Source organism: Emydura macquarii, unplaced genomic scaffold (assembly GCF_026122565.2).
Source record: "Emydura macquarii macquarii isolate MOO-44397 ecotype Brisbane River unplaced genomic scaffold, CSIRO-AGI_Emac_v2 contig_67, whole genome shotgun sequence".
In the NCBI taxonomy this organism is placed as follows: Eukaryota; Metazoa; Chordata; order Testudines; family Chelidae; genus Emydura; species Emydura macquarii.
The window spans coordinates 3,784,671-3,806,468 of record NW_027130204.1 but is presented as its reverse complement, the minus strand read 5'-3'; the positions used below and the strand labels follow the sequence as shown (position 1 = coordinate 3,806,468).

At 41.2% G+C, this 21,798-nt stretch overlaps 2 protein-coding genes across 3 annotated transcripts in view; one reads left to right on the top strand and one right to left on the bottom strand.

Annotated features, from left to right (window-relative positions):
- Window positions 1–4,784: 4,784 nt before the first annotated feature.
- Window positions 4,785–16,464, top strand: PLAU (plasminogen activator, urokinase). 2 transcript variants are annotated; one of them, XM_067538577.1, is made up of 11 exons: window positions 4,785–4,882; window positions 6,547–6,666; window positions 7,467–7,524; window positions 7,726–7,830; window positions 8,480–8,654; window positions 9,092–9,189; window positions 9,654–9,849; window positions 10,835–10,980; window positions 11,876–12,016; window positions 13,436–13,584; window positions 15,048–16,464. In XM_067538577.1, the coding sequence occupies exons 2-11, from the start codon at window positions 6,607–6,609 to the stop codon at window positions 15,234–15,236; spliced, it is 1,317 nt and encodes a 438-aa protein (XP_067394678.1). In that variant the 5' UTR covers window positions 4,785–4,882; window positions 6,547–6,606; the 3' UTR covers window positions 15,237–16,464. The 2 variants fall into 2 exon arrangements, with proteins under 2 accessions (XP_067394678.1, XP_067394671.1); XM_067538570.1 differs by having other exon boundaries at window positions 6,547–6,705.
- The window catches only part of LOC137146906 (uncharacterized), a 71,468-nt gene continuing 62,056 nt past the window's right edge, over window positions 12,387–21,798 (bottom strand). The window contains exon 8 of the mRNA XM_067538556.1: window positions 12,387–12,536. The gene's annotated coding sequence lies outside the window, so the exon portion shown is untranslated. The remainder of the gene's footprint in view (window positions 12,537–21,798) is intronic.

Genomic DNA, 21,798 nt, shown 5'->3' with positions numbered 1-21,798 from the left:
ATTAACACCATAACCAACTGACAAGTAATCTGGAGTCACTAAAGCATGAGATTTTTTATGATTCATGTTTACTTTAAAATCAACTTCTTTGGAAATTCCTGACAGCTACAAATGAGCTGTAGTTTGAGTATAGGAGCTAAAAAGGAAAATCATATATATTTGTTTATCACCTTATGTAATGTTTCAAACTCTACTGGTTTATTAAAACATAATTGTCCTTCTTGTAAGAGCCAGAAGTGAACTGATTTGAAAAATAAACTTAACTGATAAAGGGAGAAAACAAAATGGTTTACTGGAAAGGTGCCCAAGTGTGTGAACTTTTAGTTAGACTAATCTAAAATAGCATCTGTAAGAGCAAATCCCTTTACACATGTGCCACTGTCTAAGACTACAACTGAGCACCTGGAAATCCATTCCACTGTATTTTAGCATAACCCATTATTGGTTAATTTTAAAGTGTAGTTCCACTGTAAAAATAGAACTTTCAGGAAATCTGTGGACTGTATGTATTTGTGTGTTCAGCATCAGTGCTGCTTAATTCACTGACAAAAAACATGGGTTTTTACCTTTTTTACTCCAGTGAATTCTGCAGAGATGACAATTTATGGGAGAATAAACTGGACTCCACCCTGGCTTGCTCATCCTCAGAATTGTTGGTTGAGTGTCAGGTGCCAGGCTAAATCCAATCCTCAGTTGCATTCATGTAGCTGTGTAGACAAGACAGTGGAGTTTTACACATAGCCAACTGAGGGCGTACTTAGTCCTGCAGGATTTCTATGGGTCACGAGCAGAGAAAAACCCAGTTTGACTTTCATATTCCAAGTTGAGGTTGTTTGTCCAAAACACAACAGAGTTGTACTGGTTGTGGGACTGATTCTGATCTTAGTTACACCAGATGTAAATCATAAGCTACTCCATTGCATCAACAGAGTTACACTATCATAAAGCCAGAAATAGAGAAATCAGAATCAGGCCCTCATAGAGCAAATACTGAGCCCTGGTCCTGAAACTGCATCCATATAGTGGGCCTACTGCACCCGTGCCAACCTGCTAGCTTCACTGGGTGCTGCAGAAGGGTCTGCCCATGCAGCTGCAGTTGCAGGACTGGAAGCCTGATGGGGAATCACTGAGGCCTTGGTTCACCAGAGACCTTAACCACATATGTAACTAAAGGATGTGAGTAATCTTGTTAACTTCACACATGTTCCAAAGTTCCTTGCTGAATCAAGGCCTGAGACGCTAACCATGGAACTTAAGATAGCATTTTTAAGAGGCTCTTTTCAGGATAGAACTGCAGTTCCACAGAAAATTTCTATTTTGTAAATAATGCTTAAATGGGTCATTTTGCTGACTATTTGAGAATTCTATCTTTTGGGCATTAAATAGAAGCCACAAAAACAATATCTGCCCAGGACTTGTGGAAAAAAAACATCCCAAACAAAAATTTCCCAAGATCCAAGCAGGGAAATGAAAGCAAATGGAGATCTATTGCCTTTACAATCCCTCTCAATCCCATGCCACTAGATAATCGAGCCCATGCTTTTTTAAAATGGTCAGACACGTAGCACAGATAATGAACAATGTAGCATCATGCAGGAAGCAGCAGGCCAGAGATCAAGACTTGCTCACAAGTCACCAATCTCAATTGCCCTGTAGTACTGTAGCTTCCTTCTTCAACTACATGACTTCTCAGTCGTTAGTCAGTCTTTCCTGGGCACATCAGCTCAATATGGAGTTGGCTCTTTGGTGATCTCTTCAGCAGGCCTTTCATTTCCTCGCTATTGTTCCCAGATAACGCAGATTTGGGATTCTGAAGGCCTCCCTTATTTTTCTGTCCCATCACAGCCTTTGCATCAGACTAGTTGGTCAGGCTCTTGCCGAGTGAAAAATCAACCCTATGCAGTGGTCGTAGGCAAGGCCTCCCCATGACTTAAGCCATGTGATAATGGACAAACCCTGCCTCTGTGGCTGCAGAAGGTCCCTTGTCAGCCTCCAGGGAGCTGTGCACTGCCACCCTGTGCCATACACACCCCTTCTGTGGGGTGCTCCCTGAGCATCAGCTGTTGGGGCAAGGCCAGAAGTGTCACAATGCACCTCCTCCCAGTCTCTGCCCCATAACAGGGGGCATAACGGATACACAGCGCTACTCCCACTACAGCCTCATTCCCCAGCAACATTTACTCAACCATAGGGGCATGAGAATTTGGTCTGAAGGGGTTGTTGTGATGCAGAAGGTCTTGCCGAGCTTTTACTGGGGTGAATGTTGCTCAATATGTCTCAAATGGAGAGACAGCAGGCCACAACTTCCCCCTGATGTGGCCTCCTCAGCCGAGGTTTCCTTCCAAAGTCACGCCTATCAACGTGCAACACAAGCCAGTGCAGCGTGGGAAAAATGGCTGAAGTGTGGAACTCCGGGGTGCTGCTGCATGCCATGCCCTAAGGGAGGTTATGAAGGTTTTTGACTCCAGAACATCAATACCTATATTTTCCCAGATGAAGGGAGAGATGTGGCAAACAAGTAGAATTTAAGGGGAAAAGAAAAAAAAATCTACAGCATCATTTACCCCATTTCTAACGCCATAGTTAGAAAAGGGAAAGGAAACTAATTGACTACTATAAAAACATTTAGCCCTTGTAAAAGGTATAAGATTAATGGGATCAGAGCCTTAAATCTTCTGTTTATCCAGAAAAAGAGCAAGTGGCTTGGGGTGACGTAGCTGAAGTGTAATTGTGTGGTTGCTGGTAGTTCATGATGTGTGGACATGTGCTAAACGCCAGGCAACAAATTAATCTCTTCTGTAATTTCACTGACCGCAGGGGTTTTACACTAGGGATGGATTTAGCTCAGGGACTGCAGCAGGGATCTGAAGCAGTTTGTCAGATGTGTGAAGAAGGCAAAAAAAAAAAGGATTTATGAAAGGCTTTTAATGAAGGTCTCATTTCTTCCTTTTCCTACTATCTGAGTGACCTGCATCCAGTCCCAACTGTACAAATGGCGTATTAAAAGTCAGCAAGTATACCAGTCTTCTGGGTTTCCTTAAAAATGTAGAGCAAGGTATTTGCTGACTTACACCCTGTAAAGGCCTGTTGAAGCCAACAGGGTTGCACAGGGATTGTGTCTTGGTAGAATTTGGCTCTTTTCTACTTTTGGTAGTTCCATCATGGATTTCCAAGATGGACTATTCTTCAAATTATGTTAAATCACCATGGCAAGAAAACTGAGTGAGTCTGACACTTAAAAATTGTGGTTGGTTTTCTACTCCCCCTCAATTTTGGGCTTTCAAGTTAATCTATTTTCATCTCCCCTCAATACAGTAACCATGAACTCAACTTGCTTTCCTCACACAAGTGACCTAGCACTAATACTAGCAACCCTGGATGCATAAACAGAGTATAGGATTTGAGAGCATAAATCCCTCTATGAACTGCAATTGAGGGGATTAGAAGGTACAGGAGAGCAGTTCTGTGTTGTTCCATGTCATTACATCATTGCACAATACTGTTATGTGCTGGTTTTGTTGCCATTCACCAGCCTGCTACAAAATCACAATATAATGTGGGATAATATTTGAAGGGGCAATATTATTCAGAATAGATCATTGGAGAGCCCAAGCCCTCCTCATTGTTCCAACAGTTAACCTGCTGGCACCAAGCAGCAGCTCTGCCAGCGATGTTCGATCATATATCCTTGACTCTCATCTATCTTTTAGACCAGACATATATAGCATGTTGCTCAAATTCTACTGGTTAGTTAGTAACAGCCACAAGTCCCTTTTCAAATGTGGATATTCACATGGGCCAGCTTTCTTAGATGCAATGTCCTTAGATTTTTATCCAGTTCAACACCTAAAGAAATATTCATGTTCTTGCATGTTCTTTCAGACGTGACAAAGCTGAACCTCTGAAACCCTCTGATTATTAGAAAGATCCCATGGAATATTTCTCAGGAATAGGGGGAGCCGAGTAGGAATGGAAAAAATCACTTTTGATAGAACAACAATGTATCCCCACTCCCCGAATCCTGTATTCTAACCACCAAATTGCAGCTGGGGTCATGTATTCTGCTAATTCAAAATTACCCCTTGAGTTTCATCTAAAAATGGAATTTTTGATTCTCTGTTCTAAAAGCTTATGTAGTTCTGCTTGTGCCCAACATGTGCCCTTTACCTCTTGCTGGTGGCTGTGTTTCACCCAAAGGAATTATTTCCTTAATATATAGGGCCAAATTCTTCCCTAGTCTACATATGTGCCCTAACTGAACTCAAATGGTAAAGCAGTGAGATTCTTCAGTATAGAAGGTGCTGTATAAACTTACATATTAATATACAACAGTCACTAGATGCTGTTACAATACAAATAATAAATTTCCTCCATTATCAAAAGCCTCACCCATTTTCTCCTCCAGATTTAGATACTGCTGTAAGAGATTATTGACTGCCCCGAGGACACATGAAGATAAGGAACTCTACAAAGAGCTAACAGACTACAGAGTACATTTAACTGTTAGATTATAAATGGTTTGTTCTCATTGTGTGAAACTACAGTAGGAAGAAGTTAGAATTCCCCCCTCAAACCCTGAGTCATTCTGATAGGTTTTTGTTTGAAAAGAGTTAAACATCCTCTTTTCTAAAAAAAAAAAAAGAATTCTCCTAAGGGTGCAAAGCTTGAGACAACGTTAACCGGTATCAATCTTGTCATCGGGCTGGAATGCTTGGAGCCAGCCAATCATATCTCAGGCTAAGGGTTTATATAGAGATGCACTTCCTCTGCAGAACAGCGAGAAACTGAGCACAGGGCTCAGATTGCTAAACGATCTACAAGACTAAACCTGCTGCTGTCATAGCACAGAACACTGCAAGCCTTCGGCATTGTTAGTGGAGTGGTAAGTGCAATGCCTTTACAATTTAATTGTATTTTATAAACACACATGTAGCATGCCATGTGAATTGGAATTGTAGAACCGAGTGACTGAACCCACAGGCATAAGTTATATTTTTAGCCATTTGAAAGTTTTGTTTCAATTGCTAGTTCCCACTCCAAATACAATATCATATAATGCAACTTCAAAATATCTATCTATCACTGAAGCCTGCAAGATTTCATGATTTGTGGTGCTAAATAACTGAGCTTGGAAAATGAATTTTGGAATATCAATGACCGATGTTTCACTTTAAACTTGCTAAGAAGTGCAGTCAACTAGTTCAATACAAATATTGTTTATAAACAGAACAATGTCTTCTGCAATCTAAAATGGATTTGAGAAATGTGTGTTTGTCTAGATACCTGAGGCATGGTTTATTTCTTGCAGTAGCATACTGGGTGCTGCTTATAGAGAAGGTGCTCTAGTCATTTTTACTTTTAGATATATGCCCCCGTTTTGGAATTTGGGGTATATAATGTCTGATCGCAGGGAGGGGAAAAAACATTCCAATTAGCTGTGCTGATTTTCTTAGAGTGGGGAAAACAGCCATTTTGTGGTTAACCACTTTTTTCTTCCTCCATCATGTTTTGTAAGCCAGTTTTTTTTTTTTTTAAATAAATAGTCGCTTATGGGCAGCTTACCATTAACATGCTATGCTGCCTTTGCTACACATGCAAAAACCCCCTGGTTGTCAGTGGCAACTGCATGTGCAGAACCAAGGCAGAATATGTCCCCGAGTCTCTTTTATTTGTCAACTTTTTATATTGTAAATAAATGGGGTAGGGTGGAGAAAAAGGCTATTTTTTTTAAAGTATCCCATACAGCCACGTAACAGAAGAAGCCAGGTTTTCTGAAGTGCTTAGTAGTTGTGACAGAGAACAAATTAACTACTTAAATGGGAGCTGAATTCTCCTGAGACTGTGACTCCAATTTTGGGTGCTGAGCACTTTGTAAATTTGGCCATGAACTATTAAACATCCACTGAGAATAGGTAATCACAGTTGGACAGCAACCGAACAACATTGTCACTGAAGTTTGTATTGATAGCTTTGCAGCTCTGCTCTACAGTGGCGGTTAAAGGGGCGAGCCCTCCACTAGCCCTCCCCTCTTTTACTCTTTTACTTGCATTTCTACAGATGGTAGTTTAAATTTGCACCAATCTTTTGAGAAGGATGCAAGATAATGGTACTGAACTGACCACAGCCAGGTGATTCAAGGTGAAGGTTAACTGAGAGCAGGATTTGTCCTTGTGTTTCACCCATGAATGCACAAGTCTTCACAGACAAGAGTGGGTCTCTTTAGACTTGCTCAGCTTTCAGGTCCAACTGCTATGATGGAGGTCTCAAGAAAAAAAAGGCTTTCTAGGGCCAGGAAAGGAGTTAAGGAGCATTGGCAAAATAAATCTACAGGGAATCTAGCCTTTAAAAATGAGTCAGAGACCAGCTTCAGACAACAAGCTCTCTTTTAGGTCGTGGGAAGGAAGGGCAAATAGTCCATGCTAAGCTATTCTTTAGTCTTTCTCCTAAGTGCACTGTGGTTCATGCTGAAGATCAAACAGCTGGATGAACAACTGTAACCTAGCACTCCAAGCCACAACACACTTTAAGTTCCTCTTTTATTTTCAGAAGCAGACATACTGCAGGTAGAAGAAGAGGAACCAACCAAGTCACAACTTACCCAACGCCATGAAGTTACTCATCCTTATCTCACTAATGCTGGGCGCACTCGTCACAAGCCTAGAATCTGTAAGTTTCGCAACAAGCACAGCCACCCACTCAACACAGGTCTTGTTTATTTCCATTTTTGACTATATGATAAAAACTTCTCCTTTCATCACTGAACTAGGCTTATTAATAGTGTTCTGCTTTCTGCTACATGTATACACCAGGCCTTTTTCTGTGAAGTGACTGTGGTTTGAACCTTCTTTTCCTGTAGTTGTCACCTATGATTCTACTGCATATAAATATAGAGGAAACACTAAGGTGGTTTTCTGGAGAGAACTTAGATGAGACAAAGTGGAAAGAGCAACAGCCTCCAAAATTTTTGCTCTTACTTTTTTTTCCTTCTTAATTCTAGTACAAATTGCAGTGTGTCAAGTACAAGGAATTAACAGAGATTTAATGCAGGATATTAGCCTTTATTTGAATGCCTCCCCCATGACCTCCATTCTGACTTTGGATATTTTGGTTCCTATCAGCTTGCATCACATAAGGCAATGCCATCCATACACATGGATGCAGCGGAAGCTTTCTGTAGCCAAGTCCTGCTTTTGCACCAACCAATCCCCTTAAGGGGATGTACTAGGAATCTAATCCTATCTTCTTCTGCTTTAGAACATGGATCGTACTGAATGCCCCAAAGTTCTGCTGTCAGTTGCATATATGTAACTCTATCAAAGTCATTAGGGTTGCAGGCATGCAAGAAGGAACAGAGCTCGGGCCTTCTCTGTGTACCCTCCAGAGACAGACTTTTGAGTACATAAATAAAGGAACAATTTGCAAGAAACAGTTTCCTTAAAAATAAACTTTGTATTTTTCCCCCTTAGGTTTTGGCCTGGCAGAAGCTGCACAAGCTACCAAGCAAACATAAATCAGGACACAAGGGTAAATACTTGTCATTTCTATTTCTATGTGTTTAAAACCTGTGCCCAAAATACACCCAATACAAAGTAACCACACTTAGTACATATTAGACAACAACACTCCTTTCGAATATTTACATACTAAACATGCTTCAATCTTCCTTCACTTTATGGATCTACTGAAAGATTTATAACTTTGGTTATTGGTGTCTTTTGCTTGCAGATTGTAACTGTTTAAATGGAGGAACCTGCATTTCTTATCAACTCTTTTCACGGATTAACCGTTGCTTATGCCCAAAAGGATACAGTGGACAGCACTGTGAAATAGGTATGATACAGTGGTTCCTATCTCATTTGATATTCCAACTCCTTCCCCACACATACATTTCTCCCCTGCCATCCATTTTCTAAATTTAAGGTGTTTCTAATCTCAGTTTCTATGCACCAATAAAAATGAAAGTAGCACTGATAGAAAAATGAATGGGTATTTGTTAGTAACTTTTATTAATGCATAAGAGGAAGGAGCGGTGCCTAAATATTAGAGCAAAGACAGCCAGGACTCCAGGGTTCTGTTCTCTATTCTGTCGCTAGCTAATCTTGAGAACATCATGACCTCTCTCATTCAGTTTACTAGTTTGTAAAACACAGTAGATTTGTTTTACATTCATCTTCTGAAGTAGCGTGACCCATCGATTGTGAAGTATGCCGAGATCCTTACATAAGAGGTGACATATCTGATACACAACAATCACATCTTGAACTTTCGGAAGAACTGAAGCCCACATACATTTAGTCTCAGCTCTGCATGTGTTGAACATGGCAACAACATGACGTTCCAGTCCACATATTGACCTGTCTGTTGGCAGTGACAAGACTCTCATGCTGCTTCTCATTAGACTGTACCACATGGCTTCTTTCTACCTTGGCATACTATTAACAGTCCAGAATAGGCTGCTAACACTGTGTTCATATTTCAGACACTGGAAGCCAATGCTATAGGGAAGATGGTCAGGACTATAGAGGGACTGTGTCAAAGAACGAGAAAAATGAAGAATGCTTATCGTGGGACTCCCCTTTGCTAATTAGGAGGGCTTACCATGCTGACCTGAGCAATGCCCTGGAGCTTGGACTGGGGAAACACAACTATTGCAGGTGATTCCTATAGCTCACGCTTGTTGGGCTGGCTATTTCCCTGAGCACCTGGAGTGCCAGGATGCATTCAGTGGAGTGCCAGGAGTTTCCAAGACTGCCTGCTAAAATGTGATTGTAAATATTTTGGACTTGATCCTGCAAAGCGCCTAGCACCCTTATTTTCCATTAAAGTGAATGGTATTTGGGTATTCTCTGTATTTTGCTGTCTTGATTCCTTCAAGAGCCTTATAGAGAAGTACCAGTGCAGCAAATAGTATCGATGAGCTGCAGGTTTTATACATAAAATATTTTCTATTGTCCTTCTGCAAATGTACTCCTTTGACTTCCTTTGCAAAAGAAGGCCCTTGACAATCCTCTTCAAAGGGAATTCAGATTTTATTGAGACACTAGCACTCAGAAAAAGTGTTTACAAAAAGCATATCTCCATCATTTTCCAGAAACCCAAATGGAAAAGCTAAGCCCTGGTGTTACATTAAGAGGGGATATCAGACTTTGCCAACAGCCTGTGACATACAACTGTGTCCCAGAGAAATAGGTAAGCTGGAATTTATTTGAAAATCACTTGGAGATCTGAAGTTGACTCTAACCCCCAGACTTCTACATAAAAGAGTGGTACAAGATATATTCAATGCAAAACAGAGAAGAGGGAGGGATCCTTTTGGTTTTAAGGCACCATTTCAAGTACATGGTAAATTTCAAACTGGAGACTTCTAGTATAACTGGGGCCCAAATTCTTCTCCATTACACTTCTACAGCTTCCATAGATCATCTGCGAGCAGAATTCAAACCATAACACCCACCATTTCAAATTGTATATGCTCTTAAGGGCTAGATGGTGTGATTGAGTGAGAACATCACAACATATTTTCTTGAAGACTTGTTGGACAGACTTAGTGGTATTTAAGCTATTTTCAGCACCGGGACTGGTAGCCCCTTCTCATACTATAAGTGCACTTCATCTGAGCACACCTCCAACAAGGGTTTTCTTTCCTTTCACAGATACCATGTGTGGCCAGAGGAGTTCCACCAAGAACTTCAAGATTGTTAGCGGGAGCATTGCGGCTATTGAGTCTCAGCCTTGGATAGCTACCATCTTCTATTATTCAAGGAGAACGACGAAGAACTTCTTTGTGTGTGGGGGCAGCCTCATTGATCCTTGCTGGGTGCTCACTGCAGCACACTGCTTCTCCCAAATGTAAGCACTCATTACCACTCCTTTGTCAACTGCTGATTTCTTTTCACTTTGCCCCGTCAGGTAATGCCCTGGGGTTAAAAACCACACCCTTGTAACTCAGTCATAGCAGGACTGTTCTTCTCTTTAAGCAGAGCAGGTTTAAGCAGATTAAGCCATTGGAAGCCTAAATATTGTACCTCATAGCAGAATGTAGCTGTTTTTTATAGAGAGTGGAGCTCTGTGGGTGAAGTTTCAAACAAATTCAGATAGCGACCTATCCCTCCCTTAGAGCCAAGATTTTGTTCTAGGTCAGCTATTCTCCAAACTCAGAACTTGTTCTCTGACTGAGATCCTCTGACCTCCTGCACAGAACATTTGGTGATTGTGGAAGGCTGACTTCTCTCTGAATTCTAACTGCTTCAAGAGGTGTCATTACCAAGAAATCCCTGAAAACCTATAGAACCAGCTGGAAACAAGAGAGCCAGCTAGAAATACATTCCAGAAAAATCTAAGTATCTGAAGGGATTTGGACATCCAGTTTCCATTCATTTTAATGAGGGCCTCAAGAGCCCAAATCCATTAGAAAAGTATTTAGGTTGAGACTCAAAGCTGCCTAGCTTTACTTTTCTACATTAGCAATTGCTGTAGTTGACAAAAGACTTCTGAAACAGGGAATGAGAGGGAAGAAGTTCACAGGAATCTAAGATGTTATTTATGTCACGAACAAAATTTTTAAAAGAATGACAAAAAACTGTCCTTACTCTCATGAGGCTATGTCTACACTGCAGCACTAATTCGAATTAGCTTAATTCGAATTTCAGAAAGCGATTTATAGAAAGCGCTGCAGACTGTCCACCCTACAGTGTTTGTGCTGGTTTCTTGCGTCCACACTGGCCAGCCTTAATTCGAATTAGAAAGCAGTGCAATGTGGGAAGCTATCTTAGAAACTTCTTCATGTCTCCTTCAGAAAGACTCTTCATGTCTCCTTTCTTTACCTTCTGCTCAGGGACAAGGATTCATCAGGCTACACAGTTATTCTTGGAAAGTCCAAGCTGGATGATACTGATGACAAAGAACAAACATTTCAGGTGGAAAGAATCATCACTCATGATGGCTATTCGGATGAAACGGGTGGCTATAACAATGATATTGGTAAGTGGTGTCTAAAATACACCTTTAGAATCCTGAGCACACATGAAGTACACTCTGCTATAACAAGGGCACTTATACGGAAAGAAGCGATGCCTAGTAGTTAGAACAGGGGGAGATTAGGAGCCAAGCACTGCTGATAATTAGGCCTGTTTTTGGCAAGAATTTCCTCTTGGGCAAGTCAGTGTTTGTAAATCACTTTGAAGATGTGAAGTGCAATGTAAATGTGCAGTATCGTTACATGGCACTTTCCCAGACTGTAGATAAAAATAGATTTCACACCTCCCTCCCTGTCCCCTCCCCAAAATACAGGCTTTAAGTTAATATTTGCATTGTATGCAATACAGTTTTGCTAGTTTTATACTCTCAACTCCACCATCCCTCCTCCAATTACCAGTTAGAAAAGCCTTGTTTTCACAGGTCCAGGCTCAAAACAGCTAAAGTTTCAACAAATGTTTAAATCTGAAGGCAGCATCTAGTGGCTGAGTGCTGTAGTGCAACATAGCACATCATCCTCAGCAGAGCCTCAGCTGAAAGATTGGAGAAGCACGTCAGGGAGTTGTGGACTTATAAAATGCTGAAAGGAGCACCTGGGGATTAACTTCTCCACTCAAGAGAAGACGCATCTCAGTTTTTTCACTCACCAACAAGCAGGTGGATGAAGTTAAAAGGTTTAAAAAAAAACTTGCCCTTTCCAATTTGGCAAAGATCTGTGTGAAAACGTAACTAAAATAATAGTTTTTCTAAGTAAGGACCTCAGAATCAGGCCCCAAGGGTGTTATAGAACGCATGTAGAATTACAACACTTGTTAGAAATGTATCATTCCAGAGGATTCTATTAAATAAATTATTTTCCTACTTCACAATATTAACTGTACTCACTTTGATTTTTATTTAGCTCTCATGAGAATAAAGTCTGCTTCTGGACGCTGTGCAGTAGAATCTGACTATGTCAAAACCATCTGTTTGCCACCTGAAAACCTAGTGATGAGAGACAACTCCCAGTGTGAAGTTTCTGGCTATGGGAAAGAAGATAACCGTAAGTGAATAGCTTCTTAAACTTATACTGATGGAATGAGGGCATATGCACCTAGTCAAATTTGGGAATCTTTTATATTTCAACTTTTCACTGTGACAACTCAAATATATTAACTATTAGTCTGCCCAGTATACAAAGCCAGGCACTATGCTATGGGGGGGAATTGATCAAAGTCCATTTTTTAATACAAGTTAGAAGCGTAGGTGAGGGGATTTTTTTGGTCTTGAGAACGGCAGACCAAGTCAGTGTAATCCGTGCTTTGTATATTAATACCAAATAGTCTTCAAAATATATTTTAATTCATGTATTTGAAACAACAGTCTACTTCTGAGTAGTCTGACTTTATTCTAACAATCAGTAGTTTTCTTCTTCACACCCTCTTCTGTTGCCGTTGTCCATACACTGTTTGGTCTCTCCCCACCACTGCCACATACCAGGATAGGTTTCCATCCCTCTCCTCAAAGCTCTAGCACGAATTGGTCTTGGGAACTTTCAGTCTCAGGAGATTTCTTCTTAAAACCTAGACAGGAATGAGGAATAAAGCATTTGTACTAGAAGAGAAGTATAAAAATCTTAATACAGGAAGACAGAAGGTGACTCTATGAAGAGTAATGGCTGGGGATTTTCAAAGGGCTTAAGAGAACTGGAGCTCATCTTTCACTGGGTATCTAATTCCCTTGGGCTTCTTTAAAAATTCCACCCTATAACAACTGCAGCTTTCTGCAGTGCAGAAGAGACACATGTCTGGGGCAGCACAGCTTGTGTACATTAAAGAATTTTAGAAGAAAGCCATGCAATACTACCAGTCCCCACTGAAACCCACCAAACTCAGATGAACAAGCACATTTACACAAGTCAATGAGTCATGCAAACTGGCTGCTTTGTGCACAATTCAAGAGTGTCTCCCTCCTTTTATTCTGCACACATCCTTTTGGGAATTTGAATCCCAGCACCATCTCTGACTATCCATGTCAATTTCCCCTGATATACCCCAGTTGTAGGAAGAACACTTACCACAATTACCTCACATTTTTATAAAACTATACAAATTAATATAAGATACACAAGATGTGCCCAGTCTTCCATTCCTGCTGTAGGCAAAAGAGTTGAACGTTAGGTTGGACTTTTGAATGAATAAGGACTGCAGGTTTGGCTCCACTAAGAGAAGTTATTAAGCCCTGTTTCTGTCTGAGAATCAGATAAGCAAAACAGATGCAAATTCTAATGAAAACAAATATGCACCTTATTCATCTGCTACAAGTAAAAATAAAAACATTTGTTGTATAGCAAAGATGTAGTAGTCTCAAAACTGATACTTTGTGTGGACAAGTTAACTTCTTCTGCTGTATGAAAAGGGAAACATAACGGTATGCGAATCTAGGGAAAAAGCCAATTTAATCGATCTCTTCTTGTTTGCAGTGGACATTTACTACTCCCAAATACTGAAGTCAGCCAACGTGAACGTAATATCACAGTCATTGTGCCGGGATGAATACTATGACCAAAACAAGGTGAATGACAACATGATCTGTGCTGGGGATGTGCAGTGGAAGACTGATGCCTGCAAGGTAGGAGTGCTTATATTTTGTTTTAAAACCTTTTGCTCTAAAATAATCCACATGGTTTGTGTTAATGGTACATTGCTGGAATCCTCAAAGTCCATTGGCCTTGCACAGAGGAACTGTATGTCATTTTTTTAACAAGAACTCAGTTATTCAGTGGAGTTTATGCTGCAGTAGCCAGCTGTGGCACAGAAAATATTCTGCTGGAGATGGAGGAGCAGAAATCTTTCCCTCCCTCACCTCCTTCCAGCCTGCAGGCCTGTAGGCCCCACTACAGTAGGCTTGGGGCTGTAATAGCTTCTGCAGCTACTGTATGGCTAGTGTGTTGGAACAACAGTTGGTGGATACATACAGCAGTGGATAGTGGCTCTGCCCCAGCTCTTCCCCGACTCACTCTAGTTTCATTCCACCGTACCCAGCTGTGCATGGATGTGCAAGAAGCTATAGCAGAGCTGATTTCCGTAGGCTGGAGAAAAATGCAGATCCCTTGCACAGCTTGCACAGCTACACCTTGCACTGCTACAGACTGGGGACTGACGGGCTAGGCAGCAGTTCTGCAGAAAAGGACCTGGGGGTTACAGTGGATAAGAAGCTGGATATGAGTCAGCAGTGTGCCCTGGTTGCCAAGAAGGCTAATAGCATATTGGGCTGCATTAGTAGGAGCATTGCCAGCAGATCGAAGGAAATGATTATTCCCCTCTATTCAGCATTGGTGAGGCCGCATTTGGAGTATTGTGTCCAGTTTTGGGCCCCCCCACTACAAAAAGGATGTGGACAAGTTGAAGAGAGTCCAGCAGAGGGAAACAAAAATGATTAGGGGGCTGGAGCAAAGGACTTATGAGGAGAGGCTGAGGGAACTAGGCTTGTTTAGTTAGCAAAAGAGAAGAATGAGGGGAGATTTGATAGCAGCCTTTAACTACCTGAAAGGGGGTTCCACGGAAGATGGAGCTGGCTGTTGTCAATGGTAGTAGATGACAGAACAAGGAGCAATGGTCTTAAGTTGCAGTGGGGGAGATATTAGGAAAAAGTTTTCCACCAGGAGGGTGGTGAAGCACTGGAATGGGTTACCTAGGAAGGTGGTGGAATCGCCATCCTGAGAGGTTTTTAAGCTGTGGCTTGACAAAGCTCTGGCTGGGATGATTTAGCTGAAGTTAGTCCTGCTTTGAGCAGGGGGTTGGACTAGATGACCTCCTGAGGTCCCTTCCAACTCTAATTTTCTATGATTCTAGGTTCCTCAAATCCAGCTCCGTTCCCCTAAACCCGCACAGTATCGACTTGGAGGAGGACTTGCCATTAGCACTAAAAGTCTCTCGTGGGCAGAGACTTGAATATTTATTTCTTCATTTCCAAGTTGGGGTGGGAGAGGAATGGCTTCTGATCCTGCAAGACAATACATGCTTGAGCATTATACCCTGGCTTTCCAGTATTCTCAAAAAACAGATTGTGATCCTTTTTATTTGCATTGTCAGGGAGATTCTGGCGGACCACTGGTCTGTGAACACAATGGCAGGATGTCTCTGTATGGAATCGTCAGCTGGGGAGAAGGCTGTGCTAAAGAAAACAGGCCTGGCGTCTACACCAGAGTCACTCGATACCTTTCTTGGATTGATTATCATATGAGAGGCGTCAATTTCAAAAGCCGTAGCCTCCCTAAATGAAAGTGTCCTTTCCTCAAAGCATAGACCCAAAGAAGGAGGTCTAGAGGATTAATTTCAAATGAACGGAACTGAGCCACATATCGATGCAGTACATTGAAACCCTGAAAGTTAGTCTGGAGTTGATTTGTTTGTGTTTGTCTCTCGGGGCTTCATTTTAAATGCCTATGTGGTTTGTTTTCAACATTCATAGCAGTGTATCTTAAGCAGATAGATGATCTGTATCTCTGCTGGCCACTGCATGGAGTACCTGAAAAAGTCATTCCATGGAAGACTCAAATATTTAACATTGAAATGCATATTTCCAATCAAGATATTGTTCGTGCCAAGTTATCTGCTTAATTTATATAGGAATCACTGTTCGTCACTTTTATAAGTACCTACACAAGTTTTATCAACCTTCCAGTTCTTGGTTTTAATTTTAACCTTTTTTTCAAGTGTGTATTTTGTAAATATTTTGCCTAAAAGAATAATCTTTTTATTTTAAAATTCTGAGGAATGTCAGGATACAAACCACTAGGCAATAGGAACCCTACACAGTGATCAACTGGTGCTAGTACATGAGAAAGAGGATTCTTATCAATGCATTGCCATGGCCTGAATGCAGTTCTGGTTAGATACACACACACAAAAATAATCCTCTTGGCTTAGAACGAAGATAATGAAGCAATTTTTGGCATATGGGCTCAGTCATGTACTCCTTAGACATGCTGAATGCTCATGGATATCACTGGGAGCTGTGCCTATGTAAGGAGCACTACAAGGATGTTTTGGTGTAATGAGGTTAATTAGGGATTGTGCTGCAAGAAAGCAAATTATTATAAATAATCCAAGTTGACTTTCAGGCCATCTCTCAGGAATGTTTGCTCCCTTCTTTAGGGCCTGATCCTGCCATCTCTGCTTATGTCCGTGATGACTGATGGAAAGGTTTAAGGATTCACAATCACTCTTTAAATCTGTGACCAAATGCTGCCATTGAATATATGCCTACTCTGTGTTGCAGGGGGGTAGATGGCAGAACTTGGTCCCCACTCTTAAATCAATGGTTGGGAGCTACCTCTTTCCCAAAACTCATAGTATGCCAATTCATTTTATGCTTTAACTAGTTTTTTTTTTTTTATTAATACAATATTTGTATGAGGGCGGGAACCTCAACTGTTATTTAATTATTTTACTTTGTTTAACTTATTGTTTATATTTGGGGGGTAAAAACTGTCAATAAAAATTGCTATTCCTAGCTGGATGTTTCCCCTCTTTTGTCTATACTACAGTTGTAAGGGCATGGTCTGAACACAGGACTGGGAGCTGTGATCTCAGTTTTCATCCCATCTCTGGCCTTGAGCAAGTCACAACTTCTGACTCAGTTGCCCAGTATTTTAAGTGGGGATAAACAACTCAGACTTGTTGGACTTCAGGTTTATACTGCATGTAAGATAGAAAAAAATGCTCAATAGCAGATTAGCTGTTTCAACTTTGGGGAATGCTGAGGCTCAGTTTAATGCAGGAAGGTTCACTGAGGATTCTGACTTTTGTTTGAGCATTAGCCACTGAAGCAAACAGAACCAGATGTTCCCAGTATGCAGAGGAAGTGTCAGCACAGCAATTATGAGGCAACAGAAGCATAACAAAGTCCTTCCTTCCTGACTCTTGGCTGTGGAAAGGAAAGAAATGGACCTTAAGAGAACAGAGGGGGGAAGATGATGTGCAACTCAGACAACTAACACAATCTTGCTCCGCTTTCAAGCTGACATTAGTACCTTATGTTCAGACTTTTATCCTCTGGTGCTACTATAGATGCCAAAAAGATAGAGAGGCACAGATTCTTTATCCTCAAGGTACCAACAGGAGCTTCTACTAAGTCTGACAGAAAAATAAGGTCCCTTTGGTGCCTGTATCCAATAACTATTCTGTACTCATCCTCCCTTCCCTCTTCCTTTTCTTTACAAAGTAACAGCCCTCAGTTGGTATGACTGTTCCATGTCAGACACCCGTATGCACAAAAGGTCATCAGTTTTTGGCTGGAGTTCAGTAAGAATCTGGTACAACCTTTTTCTAAGTGGAAGCAGCAACATTTCAGGAGGACATAGTGGATATGGGAGATCGCTTCTCATCTCATTCCCAGGAAGGTGCTGCAGTCCAGCTTCACCTACAGTTGCCTCTGGAGCCAATGGTTTCAGACAAAGGCTACATTCAAAGATGATCTTAAGTAATCCTGGAGAGAACTTTAGGCAGTGGGACTTGCATGTTGGAAAAGGGCAAATGAAGGTGCATGATACAAAAATTTGACACCCCTCCACCTCAGTAAGTGGATCCAAGAGAATCTGAGTACAAGGTAGTCTAACACTTCCCCTCAGTTTGGCTCCAGCTCTTAAAACTGGATGAGGAGGAGTAGCAGATGCAACAATAGGAACCAAGGTAGGAAAGGGCTCAGAACAAGAAGATCCTTATGGCCCTTTTAACTTTCATCATGGACAAAATTCCTCTACCATGAAAGGAAGGAAAACCTTCACTGGAAAGACCTAGGGACTGCACAGATAGTGGGGATAGAGCACATGGTTCAAGGTCTTCTGTCTTTGCTGTTTAAGGGAACCCCACTCTTTGGCATTGTTTCTGCAGCCTAAAGAACAAGATTATTTGGGTAGCAATAGCACATGGATCCCTCCAGCTGCAGACAGTTAAGCAAAATTACTACTGATCCAGAGACTTCTGGATGAAGCCACCTTTATAAACTAGCATGTCTGCTCCAGACCCAGGGGATAGTTGTAAATGCTGCCAATGAGACACACATGCATTTGTGTGACATTTCTAATTGTGAAGGCAACACACAAGAATGTCATTACAGGTACATCTACATTGCAATTAAACACCCATGGCCAGCCTGTGTCACCTGGCTCAGGCTGCAAAACTGTGGTGTAGATGTTCAGACTGGGACTGGAGCCTGAGCTCTGGGACCCAAAACATTTCTACTATAATTCTTTGAAAGGAGTCAACAATCATGTGTACAAGGGTGATCCAGTGGATACAGTATACTTAGATTGTCAGAAAGCCTTTGACAAGGTCCCTCACCAAAGACTCTTAAGCAAAGTAAGGGGTCATTGGATAAGAGGGAATGTCCTCTCTTGGATCACTAACTAGTTAAAAGATAGGAAACAAAGGATAGGAATAAATGGCCAGTTTTCAGAATGGAGGGAAATAAATAGAAGTGTCCCCTAGGTGTCTGTACTGGGACCAGGATTGTTCAACATATTCACAAATGATCTGGAAAAACAGGTAAACAGTGAGGTGGCAAAATTTGCAGATGATACAAAACTACTCAAGACAGTGAAGTCCAAAGCACATTGCAAAGAGTTACAAAGGGATCTTCCAAAAATTGGGTGACTCGGCAACAAAATGGCAGATGAAATTCAATGTTGATAAATGCAAAGTAATGCACATTGGAAAACATAATGCCAGCTACGTATATAAAATGGTGAGGTCTAAATTAGTTATCACTCAAGAAAGAGATCTTGGAATCGTTTTGGATAGTTCTCTGAAAACATCCATTCAATGTGCAGCGGCAGTCAAAAAAGCTAACAGAATGCTGGGACTCATTAGGAAAGGTATAGATAATAAAACAGAAAATATCATATCGCCTCTTTATAAATCCATGGTACACCCACACCTTAAATACTGTGCGCAGATCTGGTCACCCCATCTCAGAAAAGATATTTGAATTGGAAAAGGATACAGAAAAGGACAACAAAAATTATTAGGAGTATGTAACAGCTTCTGTATACTAATAAGACTGGGACTTTTCAGCTTGGAAAAGAAGCAACCAAGGGGGGATATGATAGAGGTCCATAAAATCATGACTGGTGTGGAGAAAGTAAATATGGAATGTTATTTACTCCTTCTCATAACACAAGAACTAGGGGTCACAAAATGAAAATAAGCAGCAGGTTTAAAATTAAACTCACAGTCAACCTCTGGAACTCCTTGCCAGACGATGTTTTGAAAGCCAAGACTATAACGGGATTCAAAAAAGAACTGGGTAAGTTCATGGAGGATAGGTCCATCAATGGTTATGAGCCAGATGGTCAGGGATTGCTGTTTGTCAGAAGCTGGGAATGGGTGATGGGATGGATCACTTGATGATTACCTGTTCTAATAATTCCCTCTGAAACACCTGGCATTGGCCACTGTTCAAAGAAAGGATACTGGGCTAGATGCACCATTGGTCTGACCCAGTGTGGCCATTCTTAAATTCAAGTGTTCTGCAGTACACACTGATTTCCTTCAGTGAAATTACCACCCCAGAACAAACACTGCTTGCTTTACTAAGTGAATAGTTCCATTGTCTTTAATAGAATGACTCTCAGACGCAAGCAAGATTTAGCCCCTTATTTCCCACTATACAGCAGATCATCTTTTTGGCATGCTAGCCATAGCTATACTGACAAACCCTTTCTAGTAGAGGCAAGGCTCAATTACTGCACAACTATCAGGTGCGTTTTTACTGCTGTATGTGAAAAGACCAAAAGTCTTAGGGCCCCAATGCTTCAGAAACCTTTACACTGAATAACAATTTTGCTTGAAGACAGCTCAGATATTGTGACATATAACACGGATAGCAAAGTTATTCCAAACATAGCCAAGTGATTCTAATGGCTATCAGGTCAGAGGAGGTCAGGATGGACAGGTATGAATTAAGTCCTCCAAAAGCAGGTCTCTGATAGAAATGATTTTGGCTTCCCTGAGTACTGCAACCATGTCATTTTGCTGAATCAAACCTAGTCAAGACATGAATTGGTAAAGAGAAGCAGAAAAGGAAAGAATGCAAAAAAAAAAAAAAAAAAATTAATCAGCACCTTACATTGCCAAGAGCCTGGCCTGTGTATGGAGACAGCAAGTGTTTTGTCCCCAAAACTGCTGCAGGCCAGAGGTGCAATTACAGGGAAAAAGTGGGGCCATGGAGGGGCGGGAGACCAATGGTGTATATTTTTTTACTTGAAAGTTGGGGTGTGGAGCAAGGAGGTGACTCCACTAAGGAACTCATTCCTCCTCTTCCCCCTGTAGCACCATCCATGTGCTACACTTGTCATAGAAGTACAGTTCTGTGTGAGAATCTATGATTGTGCATAGTGCACAATGAGTTGGGTCACCTTCTCAGGGATGTGTTTGCCTTAGTCTATGTAAGAGAGGCAAGATAGGTGAAGTAATATCTTTTACTGGACCCACTTCTATTAATGAAACAGAAGCTTTCAGGCTACATAGAGTTCTTCTTCAGCACAAAAATTTGTCTCTCTCACCAACAGAAGTGGGTCCAATAAAAGATATGGCCTCACACACCTTATCTCCAATAACCTGGGACCAACAAGGCTAGAAACTCTGTAAACATTCATCTATATAAATCATTTTAGTCTCAGAGGAGATGCATTTGCACACACAAGCAGCAAATAAGTCCTGGTTATGGTTCTTCCTCTCGTTATTGTAGATTGAAAAATGGCATAAATCAATAACTATTTTGTGCTTCACAGGGGACACACTGATGCAAGGAGGTTTGTGTAATTTATTCATTTTTAAGAGGGACTCAAACCAGTCCTAGATCCATATATCCCTTAGCTTTGGAATCAGATGGCAAAATCCACAACTAGATTTGAATTTCACCAGCTCTCTTTCTGTAACCAGGTAAATAAAGCTTTTTAGAGATTGCTCTAACAACCATCTAAATGAACAAAGACATGTCCCTCTCAACACAACAGACCGACTGAACCCTGTGAATCTCAGCACATCGCAGAGGCTTAGCAGCTTGTGTAGTGGTCTAGTCCTTGTACAGTACTCCATGATCTTCTCACTCTTCTGGATAGCATGACTTCCATCCTTCCCTGCCTGTGTCTGGCACCTATTGCCCTCAGGGAGTGTGCAGGGAAAGAACAGGCAGCCCTGGGGATAGAATGTTAATCTCTCAGCACTATTATCGATGGGTGTGCAGAGAGATACTATTGTCTAAGTCACACACCACCACAACCCTCTTGCTCTTCTTCAGACAACTTCAGACATTTCAACATGCAAGGGAGTTGCATTCTTCTCCCTCTGCATTACCCTTTTGTTGGAATGTGTTGCTTTTGTCCTTCACAATACAATAAACTTGAAGCTTTTAAGCTATTTGTGGCCCTCCAGATAGCACAAAAGACACCTCAAGGATTCAGGTCCTAATGCGTGTAAAGCACTTCAAAATTCATGAACAAGATGTTGTAAGCAAAGGCAAAATATACACATGGATCCTCTTCCTCTAGAAAGATCCTCCACACTCTTGTGTGTGGGTGTATGTGCATAAAGACAATTTCTAAAGATATTAGGCATACTTACATGTGGGCAAAGCTTTGTGGGACAAATCCTGACATCATTACTTTGCCCTTTACTTCAACAGAAAGCGCTGATAGGACTGAGACCATTAAGAATTGGAAACAGATCGTATATAGATACAGAGTAACAGAAGAGATCAAACAAAAGCTTGTGAAAGTGACTAATTATAACTCACGCTTACCTACTTCTCTTTTATGCTGCCACATAACACATGTATTAA

What these genes read in the sequence shown, in the direction of transcription:
- PLAU (XM_067538570.1), top strand. Translation starts at nt 6,607, where the DNA reads ATGAAGTTACTCATCCTTATCTCACTAATGCTGGGCGCACTCGTCACA. An exon ending in CAGCCACCCACTCAACACAG is followed by an intron (nt 6,706 to 7,466) that starts GTCTTGTTTATT and finishes TTTCCCCCTTAG; the next exon opens with GTTTTGGCCTGGCAGAAGCT. An exon ending in TGGCTATAACAATGATATTG is followed by an intron (nt 10,981 to 11,875) that starts GTAAGTGGTGTC and finishes ATTTTTATTTAG; the next exon opens with CTCTCATGAGAATAAAGTCT.